At 38.4% G+C, this 14,628-nt stretch overlaps 1 protein-coding gene across 2 annotated transcripts in view; it reads left to right on the top strand.

Moving 5' to 3' along the window:
* ccser1 (coiled-coil serine-rich protein 1) overlaps positions 1 to 9,444 on the top strand; it is a 73,421-nt gene extending 63,977 nt beyond the window's left edge. Inside the window, exon 10 of one of the 2 annotated variants that reach the window (XM_084390039.1) lies at positions 8,701 to 9,444. In XM_084390039.1, the coding sequence (XP_084246165.1) occupies positions 8,701 to 9,204 (504 nt within the window). In that variant the 3' untranslated portion in view covers positions 9,205 to 9,444. The remainder of the gene's footprint in view (positions 1 to 8,700) is intronic. The other variant, XM_084390041.1, reaches the window with a different exon arrangement.
* The last annotated feature ends 5,184 nt before the right edge of the window (positions 9,445 to 14,628 follow it).

The raw sequence follows: 14,628 nt of genomic DNA, 5'->3' as shown, positions 1-14,628 counted from the left end.
TCTTCTGCCGTGTTCTGTGAATATATCAGCTCTTAGATACTGAGGGCCAAAGCCCTCTAAATCTCATATAACAATTTACTGCAGCGTTAATGAAAATAGCTAAAGCATAAATATTAATGAACAAGTCCTTTGCAATCTGCACATTCACAAATGCCTCAAGGTGCAACGTTGCAATGTTTTGCCGACAAATACAGAGAATTAATATGCAGAACAGGAAAATCTGATAGGAAAAAATTGTCTTTGTTTTTAATGTGGAGCGTCTTCAATGAGACAAGCCACCCACACACTTTCATATTAAAATACACTCGTACTATACACTGAGTAATCTGTTGTGAATCTTTGGATTGACAACGATTTTGAGTCCTTTTAATTGGTCAATTTAATTTAAAAGCATTCTTTTGTGAATTCAGAATGATTCAAATTGATTCTGAATGCCAACAGCAGTTTGATTTTCACATTTTTAAAATGCCTTTTTAAGCTTTCATGGATTTTATAGAATAATATTTCTATTAGGTTCATGTTGGCATTGTCACGACCATTTGAAAGTTTGTGGTCTGTAAGATTTTTTTATTTTTTATTTTTGAAAAGTCTTTTATGATCACCAAGATTGCATTTGCATCAGAAATTCAGCAAAAACAGTTATATTGTGAAATAGTTACAATTTAAAATAACTTTTATATTTTAATATATTTAAAAATGTAACACATTGACAGACAAATTTTCTGCAGCCATTACTCTAGTCCAGTGGTCTCCAACATGGTGCCCCTGTATGCCTCATCTGTGGAGCTAGCATTGCGGTTGCCAAGAGACACAATGCGGAGAGACATTTCACCACAACCCACAAGACCTTCAATGTCCGTTATCCACCAGGTACATCACTTAGAAAAGAAAAAGTTAGTGAGATGAAAGCAACATTAAGCAGGCAGCAATCATTTTTTACAAGACCCGCTAAAAAGTCACAGGCTGCAACCAAAGCTTCTTTTAGAGTTGCTCATTTTTTGCCGAAACACAAAAAACCTTTCTCGGATGGTGAAATTGTCAAGGGAGCACGTGTGTTTTGGAGTTGCAAGTACATTAAGATATGAGCAACAAAAACTAAGTTGTGGTTGGGAGGAGAGAATCGGTGTAACCCGAATCGGTTTATTTATTTTAGTTTATTTGGTTGAAACGTTCAAGTGTGTGTGTGTGTAAAACACTTTTTTTTTTCACTTTTTTTTTTTCTTCCCACCAAATTGTTGACATTTTCAGTAGAACTACTTTTAATTTAATGCAGTTTAAATTGATCAGAGATGAGGTGAAGTGCATGCAGATGCATGAGGAACACCTGTTTCTCTGTCCTGTTCATCTCAAGGGTCTCTCAGTAGGTACACTAGTGGTAATTAATAAGGTCTTTGTGTTGAACCGGACTGACGTGTGTGTGTTTGAGTAGCCGGCGGCAGGGGCTCTGACTTTAGAGCCCTCAAGATGAGTTTGTTATGAGAATAGCGTCGACAGGGCGATCTTTCCTTTCACTCACTGAGTCACCTGACGGCGAGTGACATTTTGACAGCTCTGCTCAGGAGAGCCGCGAAGGACAGAGTGTTCTCTACTTTCCTATGTAGAGTGCTTGGCACCATGGCAAAAGATTGATTCTTTGGCTTATTATGGAATGTTTTTATTGGCGCAGACAAAAAAATATATATAGCCAGAAGTCTTTATTAACTCTTCACATTAATTCTTCATATTTAGATCAACAGCATCTACATTTCTTAGAATTTAGATCTATTGCTTTTGTGAAATTACTTAATTGAAACTTAATATCAGCTCTTTGGTATTTTTTGTCATTTTTAGTGACCGTGACAATAACAAAAACAAATTTGGCTAAAGTTGTCCGAGCTCACAGAGTACTATAATGATGACTAAAACTGCACAATGAAATCTGGAAACTTTTTGAAAATGTTTCTTGTAGCATGTCCCAACCCACCCACCGTTGCAGCTTAACAGGAAGGAAAGCTTTCTTCAAAATTGCCACAGGAAGAGTAAACAATACAAGACAGTCTGTATTGGGTGGATTTTAAAGATGCATTTTTGTCCAGTTAGTGTAGGCTTTGTGATGGCCCTAAGGCCTTTAAAGAGAGAAAGAACGAATGAGTGTGTGTGTCTGACGCGGATGTAGGATGTACTGGTGTGAGAAATGAGGTGCTGTGAAGTAGGCAAGCCCTCCAGCAGTCCGTGTACTACTGATAAGAGATGAGGGCCTCAGGGAAATGTAGTGGGTCAGACAACAGTTTTCACAGGTGTTTTAGAGGGGAAAGCACAAGCCCACACTCCAGTAATGCTTGCCATGAAGTGGCTTTTATTTAATCCTGTATCCAAACACGGCACTCATCCAAGAAAAACATTGGTAAATAGAGATGGTGCTGAGAACATTTATCTATCTTCATGAAATATTCAAACTTGAATTGCCTCGTTAAAAAATAATTACAGTTGTCTGCTTTGGCAGACTTGAAAATCTTCCACTTTGAGGAAGAAGATTTGAAGAGTAAAGGCTGATGATGATGTTGTGAAACTTTCGATTAAGCACAGCAGTATCACACCAGCAAGCTGTTGCATTCAATACCTCAATATACTTTGATATTCAAATCAAGACTAAATATTCAAGATTCAGATTCAAAGAATTGGCTTGGAATTTGAATTGACCTACAGGCGAATTTAAATGACAGGAAAGGAATTTAAGTTATAATCCATGAGCCAAGCCAACCTCCTATGGGGTGGATGGATATAAAAATCTGACAAAAACACAAAGATGCAAGACTGTGTACTTAATAGCTTTAATGAGGGAAAGAACAACAATCATATGAAGTAGCATGAACGGCAAATTATTCATGGAGAAATTCATAATGGAGAAATACATAAATGGAGAAATTTAAAGATGTTCTGTATATAAAAACAGTATATTTTGTTTATTGCAAAATATGCTTATATAAACATATTGAAGTAGTATGAGATTGTAGGGAGATTGACTTGTCATAAAAATGGGAGTGTGCTAACGATTTGTTTGTTTTCGATTCTCTGATTGGTGCAGATTTTCTTTTTGGAATCATGAGTAATGTTTTTCACCAATAATTCCACTGTTAAATATGATTATTTAAGAAATAAGTTGAAATAGTGTGGGCTAAGTTATCGTAAAAAAAAAAGTAATTCCCCTATGGAGAGAATGAATGGGATTTTTTACTTCTGGAACCCGTAATTCAAAGACATTTATTATAGGTATTTCATTTTGAGAAATGCTGTATTCTTCCTCGCTGGTTTGCAAAAGTTATTAAATTTGATAAAATATGAAAAACAAGTTTCTTTAAGTGGCATTGTAAACTTTTTCAAAACTTTTAAACAAAGCTTTATCAATACTTTATTTAAGGAACTCCATTCTGAATGGTGCACAATGCATTTGGTGTATGTGCAAATGTGATACTTTTATACAGTTCAATAAACAAGTTCATATTGAACAACTTGCATTTCAGAAAAAAAACTGGCCAATCAGTCGATGTACTCTCTTCCATTCGGTACCACTCACACACTCTGGTCTGGAATGCCGTGATTATGAATGAGGTGATTTTAAACAGTGAAATGATTAAAGGAACTGTAACTGTTATGTAATCTGCAGTTTAACCAGGTAAATGTTGTTTCTGCATCTTTTAATTGAAATTTTTCATTTCCATTTCCAATCTTCTCACTTAGGCCCAGATGCTAACACACACACACACACACACACACACACACGCACTAAGTCCTGTTTGTGTGATAGGACTTCCTCTTCCGTGTCATCACAGGTGACTTGTTTGGCTGGAGGATGTGTCCTCATATACTTTCACACCTGACATAAAAGTCTGGGACTTGGCCACGTAGAACAGGTCATCACATCGATTTTAGTTTGAGTCCTCAGCCCGGCTTGACATTAGCAGCCATGAGATGATGACAGTTCACCACTCCACAGAGTGACACCGGACCAAATGGATGCCAGCGGACAAGATACAGAAAGCAATACAGCCTGAGGGCTCTCAAACCTTTGGCACCATGAATCATGTTCAGCCTCCACGCCACCATCGCCCCAGATGGAGCGAAAATCATGCATCATGCCAGGTTGCTTATGGGCTGCTCGGCTCAGAAAGCCTTACAAAAGAGTGCTATTTTTGTCCGTTGCACTCTGGGACAGCAAATCTCTGAGAAAGTTTTAATATGGAGAGGCTGGTTGAATAGAACCAGCTGGAACGTGAGGTGCTGGTAGGTTTCCTCAATTGCTTTGTGTGTTTCGTCATGTTGATTCAAAGTCAGCTCATGACACTTAAGTTATGTGACACATGTTTTTGTGGGAAGCCACAAACAAACTTACTTCATGGAGCTGACGGTCCTTAAACAGGCAGCTGCGGCTTTACGATGACACCCAGGCGGTTGCAACAATCTCATCAGCTTCTGAAGACATCTGCCACCATATCTGATAGAAACTCAATTTATGATTTTTTTTTTTTTTTTTTTGGTCTCTTTCCTCCCTTTATCTTTTCACTCTCACTTGGATTTTTTCCCCTCTGCTTCTTGATATATATTTCCCGTTATTGTTTATCCAGGTCCTGTGCTGTCAGAGAGAACAAGACAAGGACTGTAAAGAATCTTATCTTCCCTAAAGCTGACAGCTTTTGGAGGGGCTCAATAGGGGGGGAAGTCTTTGAAGTGTGCTCAGTTACTCCACACATCAAATCTAGCCTCCATCATGCCTCATCATCTAGGAACAAGGCTCACACGAAACTCGCTGAACGGAGCGCCCCACCCCGCACGCCTGCTTTTACATTGTCTTTCAACTCCTCTTCTTTCTCTTTCACATCTTCACTGTCTCGGTTTCTTTTTACTTCTGTGCCACCGTCCATTTTGTTTTTATATATATTTTTTTAACCCTCAAATATCGATCAATCTTTTTCAATCGATAACCATTTCAGCGCACATCAATCTGTGGTCTCTTTTTGTAGCTGCCATTTTTTTCTCTTAATCCCATTGCAGAGGAGCAGTGCTCAATGGACGGTTCAGGATTCTCTGTTAATCGCCAGCTGAACGATTAGTCGGTTTGTGAGTTCAACTAGGTTATCTAGATTTTTTTTTTTCATTGGTTTTTGGCAAGGATAAGCAAGGAGTTGCAATTTCTCAGAAGAGATTTTTATCACGCTGAGAGTGCCTTATGCTTTAATGTGCTGTCAAAAGGCATGTCAAAAACTCTTATGTAACAAATCTATCAACTTGAACAAGAACGTTCAGGGCAGCTATACTGTCAGAATTCAGATCATTTGCCGTTTACAAAATTTGTCATAGGTAAAATAAAATGTAATGAACTGATAGTTTTGTTCAATACAAGGTTGTTTAGCCTGAGTTTTTGTTGAATATCTGTTAGGTCATGCCATTTTTAGATTCAGACGTCTCTGTTTTCAATGGAGATACACAGCATATTGTGACCATATTAATTAATGGCTGATATTTGATTTGATTTTTAATTTACATTTAGCTATTAGTCCATATACACTACCATTCAAATTTTTGTTTTAAATATATATTTTTTTATATATTCAGCACTGATACATTAAATTGATCAAAGTGACAGTAAAGACATTTACAATGTTACAAAATATTTTGATTTCAAGTTACTTTTATTGAAATTATTAAAGAAGACGACGAGTGTCTTGAGCAAATCAGCATAATAAAGTCATTTCTGAAGGATCATGTGACACTGAAGACTGGAGTAATGGCTGCTGAAAATTCAGCTTTGACATCACAGAAATAAATAACATTAAAATGTATTAAAATATAAAAGTTTTTTTTATTTTGTTCACAATATTACTATTTTTACTGTATTTTTGATCAAGTCAGTTCTGGTGAGCATAAGATACTTCTTTCAAAAACCTTTTTAAAAATCTTACTGACTCTTGAACAGCAGCGTAATGTACATATGCAGATGGATTTTTTTGGACACTGTGTCCTGTACAACGTTGCAGGCTTCTTTTTAGCAATTCTGATAGCAATAGACAATCAATTTACCCTGGAAACTTACAGCCAATTTAGTAACATTAATGTTTTTTTTTTTTTTTTTTTTACATTTATACTCTTTACTACAAAAGAGCACACCAAATCACAGCTAGATCATGTAGACAGCTCCATTGACTTTAATAATAGATTTGTTTTAAATAATGAAAATATGTATTTTTGCACATCCGTTCAGAGCTCGTGTGTCAAAGCGTGGCGTGAGGTGCTGAGGAAGAGTCGCAGTCGTGGTAGCCCATGAGCTCATTAAAAGCATCCAGGGGCGGTTTGTAATCAGCCGCTGGTGAGGAGGACAGCCATTTGTCTTTAAGCACCCTCAGACTGTGGCACTTCATCCTCTCTCTCTCTCTCTCTCTCTCTCTCTCTCTGAAAGCCACTCTTTATCATCTTAACTTGGGCTCAGACGGATGGAGTTTCAGGATGTGCAAGCAGACAACATACGCCTGTGCCCCTCATTGGCTGAATATAGATCCTGGAAGACACTGACAAAAGAGAGCAGCATGCTGTGCTCCAAAATGCGCTTAATTGTTTACCGTCGCGTTGTTGTCTGATTGAGAGCGATTACAAAGGTGCGTCTCGGTGTATTTAACGCAAGTTTTCTCTTGAAAGATGAATAGACGAGCATACTCTTCTAAATACGATCCCACCACACAAATTCAGAGTTGAAACTGCAGTGTTCCTTTTTTATCATGTTTATTTGAGAAAACCTCTGAGATTCATATTGTCTATTTATTTTACATGATTCCGAGAAAAAAAACAACAACAACAACAAAGAAATACATTCTTGTCTGTCGAGACTTACGAGAAGTGCCGTGGAATTGTTTTCTCTCCCCAAACATATAATTTTTTCTGAGAATACGAGAGTGAGCCGTGCTTGCTTGAGTGGATTTTTTTATGTAATACATAACTAGATATCTGTACTCTGTACTCTGCGCTCAGTTATCAGTCCGGTACTATACATAATACACAAGGATTACTGTCCGTTGCCTGCAGCTTAGACGGCGTGGCTCTTTGCAACAGTTGCTTGTTGCAGACGTGTGCGTGAGCGTCTATGTGTATGTAGGTGTGCTGAAGTGTGGAAAATGAGCAGCCTGAATCCTGCTACTTCCAGCCTACTGCATATAATCAGCCGGAGGGCTTTTAACAGAATCGTGCCATTAGCACAGGACCAGCTTTTTCACAGGCTAATAAAGACCCAAATGGATTACGACCGTTAAATCAGTCTGATTTACTCCGGTTGCTGTTTTTCCTCCAGATGACTCTGTAGTTGTGAATGTGTGTGTGTGCGCATTTCTGGCCTTTTTCCAGTGCAGGTACCAAATTTTTCTCTCTCTGTCACCATCTGATGCATTTATGTCTGCTAGGGCCTGAATTTGCACTGTGAATGCTGCAGCGCGTACTTGAGAGGACACAGACATTGAAAATTCAAGCTGCGGTTCCCAAACACCCGCTTCTTATCATGGTGTCTGTAAACTTGCCCAATGACAGATGAAAAGGTGTGTTTTTTGTGGGTACAAATAAATAAATATTGAAAGTAACAATATAAGAAATGTTGATGGCAATAACATTTTTATTTATTTATTTAATATAAAGTAAAAATTCTAATTATTATAACAGTAAGGCCAAGACTAAAAATAAAGACACAATATTTATGTATTTATTTATTTGAAAATGTTCAGTAATAATAATAGTAAACATTACAGAATAAATGGAATAAACTGCTTTAGACAAACAATTATTCAGGCAGACAATATGATTTATAACTGAAAGAATACTTACGAGTTAACGTTAAGAAACATGTCCTATTATAATCCCAATATCTTAACATTACAAATGGAAGAATGCAAAGATTGTTGATTTAGGGGTAACACTTTAAAAAACAGTTTAAATCAGACATTGGATTTGATTGTGCTGTTCGTGAACTGGAACTGCAGAATTGTTTGTGAGCTTGTTTTAAGGAAATAATGTTGCGTCCTGGCATTACTTGGAAGTGTAAATGTAGTATGAAGGTAAACAAAGACATTTTACACCGTAAATGATAAAATAAGATTAGGACATTAGGACGCATGTCCCCTTTCTCACCTGCATTGGCATGTGAGTCTCTCAACGCCTTTCAACTGCCCCATAACGTACAAATTCAATTACAGACTCTATTTTAAATTCAATTTCACGTCACAGCTGAAGTTCCCACATTAGCCACATCACACTTAATTAGGTTTCCTCACTTTGTGAAATGCCGATTAGCATCAAGTATTACTTTCTGGCTGCCAGCTCAGTCTGAGTTACACGTTGAGTTACAGCGTGAATCAAACAATCACTCTTGAGTTTGCAGCTAATTTCTTTTTCATGCGCAAGATTTCCCCTCTACTCATTCAGCATTGTGAGTAATAGAGGGCCAGTTATGTAAGGAAGAAGCAGTGTTGTGTGCGAAATGAACAGGTGGCTCAAACTCCTCAGCGCAGGCTTTTTCTCGAGCCACCTCCCCACAATGTGTGTCTTTGGCCTCCTCTTCCTAAAAAAGGCAGAGTTCCAGTTGGTCTGGAAACAATTAGAAAGGGTTCTAGACCGCCAAGGAAGCTTTGTCAAAATGTCAGCAAATTGAGTGGCTTAATTTTCTCTCACTTTCCCATCTTGTTTCAACAGGCAATCCATCCAAGTCGACCCACAGGCCAAAACATCAACATTCCCAGCAGCAGCAGCAACAGCAGCCTCACAAGGGAGCGAAGGGTGTCGCGATCGCTCGCTGCAGACCTGCTCAGTCGACCATGTGAAGAGAGACCTTGCAGCAATGGAGGAGGCGTGCGGGAGCTGGTACGAAGAGCTGAAGGTGGGCAGTCCATGTCTGAGGTACCTGGGCTACGGAAGACGGAGCACCTGGGACCGTCTCAGATCCCTCGGGCGGTGGCCGGCAGCAGCGTGAGCCTCCCCAGCAAGGCCAGTCCCTCACGCAGCCTGTCCTCGGACAGCGAGCGGGGGCTGCGGAGCGAGCGGGGGCCTATTCCCAGGCTTCAGTCCTCTTTTACCGGCCGTCTTGGTCAGCCGCCCCGTGGCCCTCTGTCTTTACACATGTACAGCCGAAAGAACGTCTTCCTACAGCACTCTATCCATACAGCTGATCTGCAGGCTCTTGCTCAGCAGGAAGGTTAAAAACACACACGTGTACACACGCACAGTGACACAAGCCTCAGATGGATATGAACTCTTGATGCAGTTCCTCAGTGACAACGAGTACCTTCAGACCCACATGCACTCAGTTACCTTCAAGGCTATGTTTCCTCTAAAACCTCAAACGAACACCAAGACTCGTATTATCCTTTGTGGAGTTAAACTCGTCATCTTTATTAAGTGTCAAAACCAATCCATTGTCTGCACTACTTAAACGTTCTGAAGAAATGCTGCTCTGATAAGTACTTTAGATTGACGGTCCACTAATGAGTTTTACCCATAACACCATCACATTGTACAGTTCTGCTAATATGCTAGAGAGGATGTCAGCGTCTTTGCATTCCCTTATATCTTTGAAAATAATTCAGGGTCCAACATTAACACTCGCCAAGCCCCAGATTCAAGTATAAATTGGTTAATTTAACCAGTTGGCCAGAAACTCTATTGGGAACTATAACATTACATGTTTTAAATTGAATTGTGAGAATGATAATCTGACCTTTCGCTGCTTTAAATGATCAATTTAAATGACAGACATACGAACGGTCTATTGGGTTGGAAAGAGTTTTTTAAATAAGTTTGAAAAGTCTTGAATGCTCACCAAGGTTGCATTTATTTGATTAAAATGGGAAACTTTAATATTGTAAAATATTATTACAATTTAAAATCTCTTTTTTTTGTTTTAAAATGTAATTTATTGATCACAAAGCTGAATTATCAGCAGCACATGATCCTTCAGAAATCATTATAAATTGCTGATTTGTTGCTCAAGTAACATTTCTTATTATTATCAATGTTTAAAACCGTTGTGCTGCTTAATATTTTTGTGGAAACGTGATAAATTTTTTTAGGATTCTTTGTTTAATAAAAAATTCAAAAGAACAGCGTTCGTTTAAAGGCACACTATGCAGTTTCCGTTTTTCTCAAACAGCGACCCCTAGAGTCGCTGTGGAGTACTTGTATTTACATTGCTGTCGTAAATACCACTAACGCAGAGCCGTCTCTGCACTCTTCCGACCGTGCTTCTTCGTCGACTCTGCCATGATTCACGTCTGAAATGCGTGCTAGTGTCCTTCATAGAGGCTGCTTCATATGTTGTTGATGTACGTGACGTCGTGCCGTAAAGCAAGTCGTGATTCTCGTGAGATTTGTCGTGGTGCCACCTCTCAAACTTGCATTGCTGGTTTTGCCAGCGGCGTCCCCCCTCCCTCTGAATTGCTATCGGGATGATTCGCCCTACTACGGGTTCGTTTACCATCGAAATGATTTAGAAGCTGTTATATTAAGGTACAAATCTTGCATAGTGTGCCTTTAAATGGAAACAGAAATATTTTGTAACATTATACCTGTCTGTACCATCACTATTGATCAATTTAATGCATCCTTGCTGAGTGAAAGTTTATATATATGGTTTAATATGAGTAACATTGAGAAACATAAACCACTTGTACTTATTTATATAAATAACCTTAATGACCCCATACTTTTTATCGGTACATGTGGTTTGTTTCTCAATGTTACTTATATTAAACCAGTCATATTAAACCAACATAATCAAAATATGCTGAACAAAATCATGTTTTTGTGGAAGATAATACAGCTTCATGACGGTGCAAAATATACACCCACTAAAAAGTAAATTTTGGACCCTGAGATTCCTTATTAAATATTAAGTTTTCAAAACCATTTTTACTCCAATTCTTAGTCTTACAATTATAGACTGGATTTTTTGATTACGCCCAATTAGTAGTGATGTTTATAATAATAAGTCACACAAATAGCCCAGCACATTGTTTTGCACCAGCAAACATGACACTGAAGACCCATGCGTATATTGCCAAATCAATCCTCAGTCGAAGAGAGGGCATTGAAACACTTGCTGCCGGTTGAGAATTACCTACATGTCAGACCCCTTTTAGGGAGTTTAACACTCATTAACCTCTTCTGATTGCAAGCTAATCTTTCTGGGGGGGTTTTCTACTATCTTTTTGCTGCAAAAAAAGACAAGAAAAGTTTTCTGCACTGAATCTAAGATTAAATAGATTTGACAGCCTTGGTGGAAAAATTCAGCAAGAGCCCCAAGTCGTAAACACAGCTGGACTTTAAGAAAGAAATGCCCTTCACTTGTCAAAAAGAAGTAGAAACCTCCTTCCAGAGAAAATAACTACATTATTACATTTGACATAGGTGAGACTTTGAATTTTCTTTTAAAAATAGATGGCAGATAAATTTAATTAAACATGTCGATAACTTCAATAAAAAATTCAATAAAACTGCCATAGACAGCCTCATACGGAGCACAGTCTTAGGAGAGGCGGTTGAAATGAGGAATGGCCTCATTTTGGCAGCGTTGGGACAACGTTGAGGTAACATTGGGACAGTGTTGACCCGGCTTTGCGGATCAGGAGCTCAAGCAAGGACGCATGGAGGAGAAGGAAACCCTGAAGAAACGCAGTCCCATCCATCCAGCAGGTCTGCTCCCTGAGGTCCACTGCTCCAATTTCAGCAATCTGTTGGGAGCATCATCACTCTCTATCTCCTTCTTCCTCCCAGACCTACTTCCAGCTCTCTATGTGATCAGGCTCAGGGAGAGAAAGGCTTTAATGTGGTCTCACCATTACACGCTCCGATACTGAAAAAAGCACTCCAAAAACTGAAACGTGTTTGTGTTCAGGGTCCAGAATTAACATTCAGTAAACAAGTGTTTAACAAGTATAACACACACATACATACATACACATATGTGTGTGTGTGTGTTATATACTATATATACTTTAAAAATGCAAAAAAGGTCAATAAGATTTGTTTATTGCCAGTAAATCTGCTTAATTCATTCATTCTTGGGTTAATTTTGGATCCTGTATTTGAGTGACCTTAGGAGAGCAGATTGCTGTTAGACAGCCAATTTAAGACAATTCAGTCCTCGAGAACTGCGGTCAGCAATACCGTTTAAATTCTGTGTGGGTGCCCGTTTGTGACTGTTGAATGTTAAATGCGTGTTCCCAGAGGCAGGCATTGTCCTTGTTCCTTCCTGAGCCTCCCTTGTGTCTTTGACACATGACTTTAAACCACACGTTTGAGCCATGATGCTTGAAGGACGGATGTTTTAAACGGACTTGAATATGCGAGATCATGGGTAGAATCAGTGCAAGAGAGGGAACTCATGGATCTCGAGTGACTCAATCATTAACATGACTATATGTGCCATCACATTTCTGAACTGAATCCTTTAATGTTGAATAGATATTTATTTGGCCTTATTTATTATGTGATTTTGTGAAACGACTATCACCTTAGGCTTTTATTTGTCTGTCTGGACTCTGTATCGATGCGTATAAAATTGTCTTTGTTACGGATTCTGATGATATGCCGAAATCGTCTCTTGCATAATTTCTTACATATGTACAGGGTTCGCATAACAATGGCACTTTTAAGAGATTTAAACCATAATAAGATTTGAAATAACCTTTATCTGTCTTTTCTCTCGCTGGTGGTTTTCATTATAAAGTTCCGATTTTCACTGAATGTAATATATTCACTCATTAAAGACAGATATTTAAAAGAAAAAAGTTTTGCTGCATGTAAGGCCTAGTTTTTATTATTAGTAGGATGTTTTTCACTCTTATGCTTTTCGTAAACTCTTTTGCCAGCACTGCACCATCAGTACACATGCTCCTTGATGTTTGACATCATTTTTAATGGAAGAGGAGAGTACACTGTAAGCAATATTACTGTGTACAATCATCATCTCTGGAAACTAGGCAGGAAAATGCTATTGCTTTGATAGCCTGCAGCGCTCTAAAGCGAGCCCTTTCTCTGGCCTGCCCTTGCTTCTTGGTGAAAAGGTAAAATGGATGTCATCCTTCTCAAAACGTCCTCTGGAAATTGCTTACTGTGTTTGCTTTAGTGTATTGCATCAGATTATATGGCTCAAAAGGCTGTGTGAAAAGTGTGAACTTCAAACGGTCCCTGTCTGAATCACCCCCTTTGTCTGATTTCTGTTCAGGCTTCACAGTCCCATTCAACTGTCCAGGTATCACAGCACATATCGTTGCTCCTCTTAGTCAACCATAACAAGTTTTCTCCAGCTAAAAAGAGGGCAGGAGGAGACCGTCAACTTCTGGGCAAAAGTAATTGCACTGCTCCGCAGGGAGGAAAGCCAGTACCGTAGAACTCTGAATGACAAGTGTTTGTTGTCTTGATGTGGGAGTGGGCTGACTTTGATGCACAGATGTGTATTTTTCTGCCACTGCTCATCTGTGTCTTCATAAATTTGACGCAGTTATGTATGACATCTGCTTGTGAAATTCTCCAAAATTGTTTCCACTGTTGCCAGGGCTGATTTTCTATGGTTTCTTTTTAAATTTCTTTATTTTTTTATAATGTTTTTTTTGGTCAATAGGTCTTAATTTCTTTAAGGTGTAACTTAAAGGGATAGTTTGCCCAATAATAGAAAATTTGTATCATAATTTAGTGTTTTCATACCTTTGAGCAGTTGATTCGGAACCTGGTGTGTTTTCATGTAGGCATATACAGTAGCCTATACTATTACGGTTTAGCTCAAAATACCCCACAGATTAGTGATGTCACGATACCAAAATTCCAGTAGTCGGTACTGATACAATTAAAATTTTATGGTTCTCTGTACCAATTTCGGTACCACAGCAAAACTATTTTATTTAACTATTTGAAAAAAATATTAAATTAAATTCAATTACTTTATTTATGACGATAATCATAAGTAAATAATACATATAAGCATTAAAGGCTACATGCTAATTAAACGTAAATATTGCTTATAAAAAAAAAATCCCATGGAGACGTAGCTAAATCTACTGTACAGTAGCTTAATATAATTATTTCTGTCAATTTCTTAAAGTTAAACCGAACTTTTATTTTGACGGGTTGCCGTGAAGACCTTTGAGTTTCTGTGTGTGTATGATATGACGATAGTTTTTTCTCAAATTAAATGGTAAAATGCTCATGAAGTGACTCTCAGAGTGGCTCTTGAGATGAATTTCATCATGTCATAATATCGTGAGGCAGCAGAGACTGAAAACAGCGCGAGCGTCACTCGTGCTTCTGTGTGTGTGTGTGAGGTAAATGAACCCGTGCGTCTGCGCCATTCATTCACACAGAGACAAGTAGAACATGCAGGGTTAATATTTAAATAGTCTTTTTGCAGTTTAATATACACAGGCACTATATATATCATGGTATATATCGGCTACAGACAGTGCTCCAAGTAAAAAAGTTAGTCTGGAGCCCCGCGCTTAGATAAAAACACAGAAGCGACTTAAAGCAGCTGCCTATTAGTGGGTACCGAATATACCCGGTACTACAGAAATGCTGGTATCGTCACATTTTCAGTACCGAAGTACCGGTACTTTGACAACACAACCACAG

This window comes from Rutilus rutilus (assembly GCF_951802725.1).
Source record: "Rutilus rutilus genome assembly, chromosome: 19".
Classification (NCBI taxonomy): domain Eukaryota; kingdom Metazoa; phylum Chordata; class Actinopteri; order Cypriniformes; family Leuciscidae; genus Rutilus; species Rutilus rutilus.
This window is presented reverse-complemented; position numbering and strand designations above follow the sequence as displayed.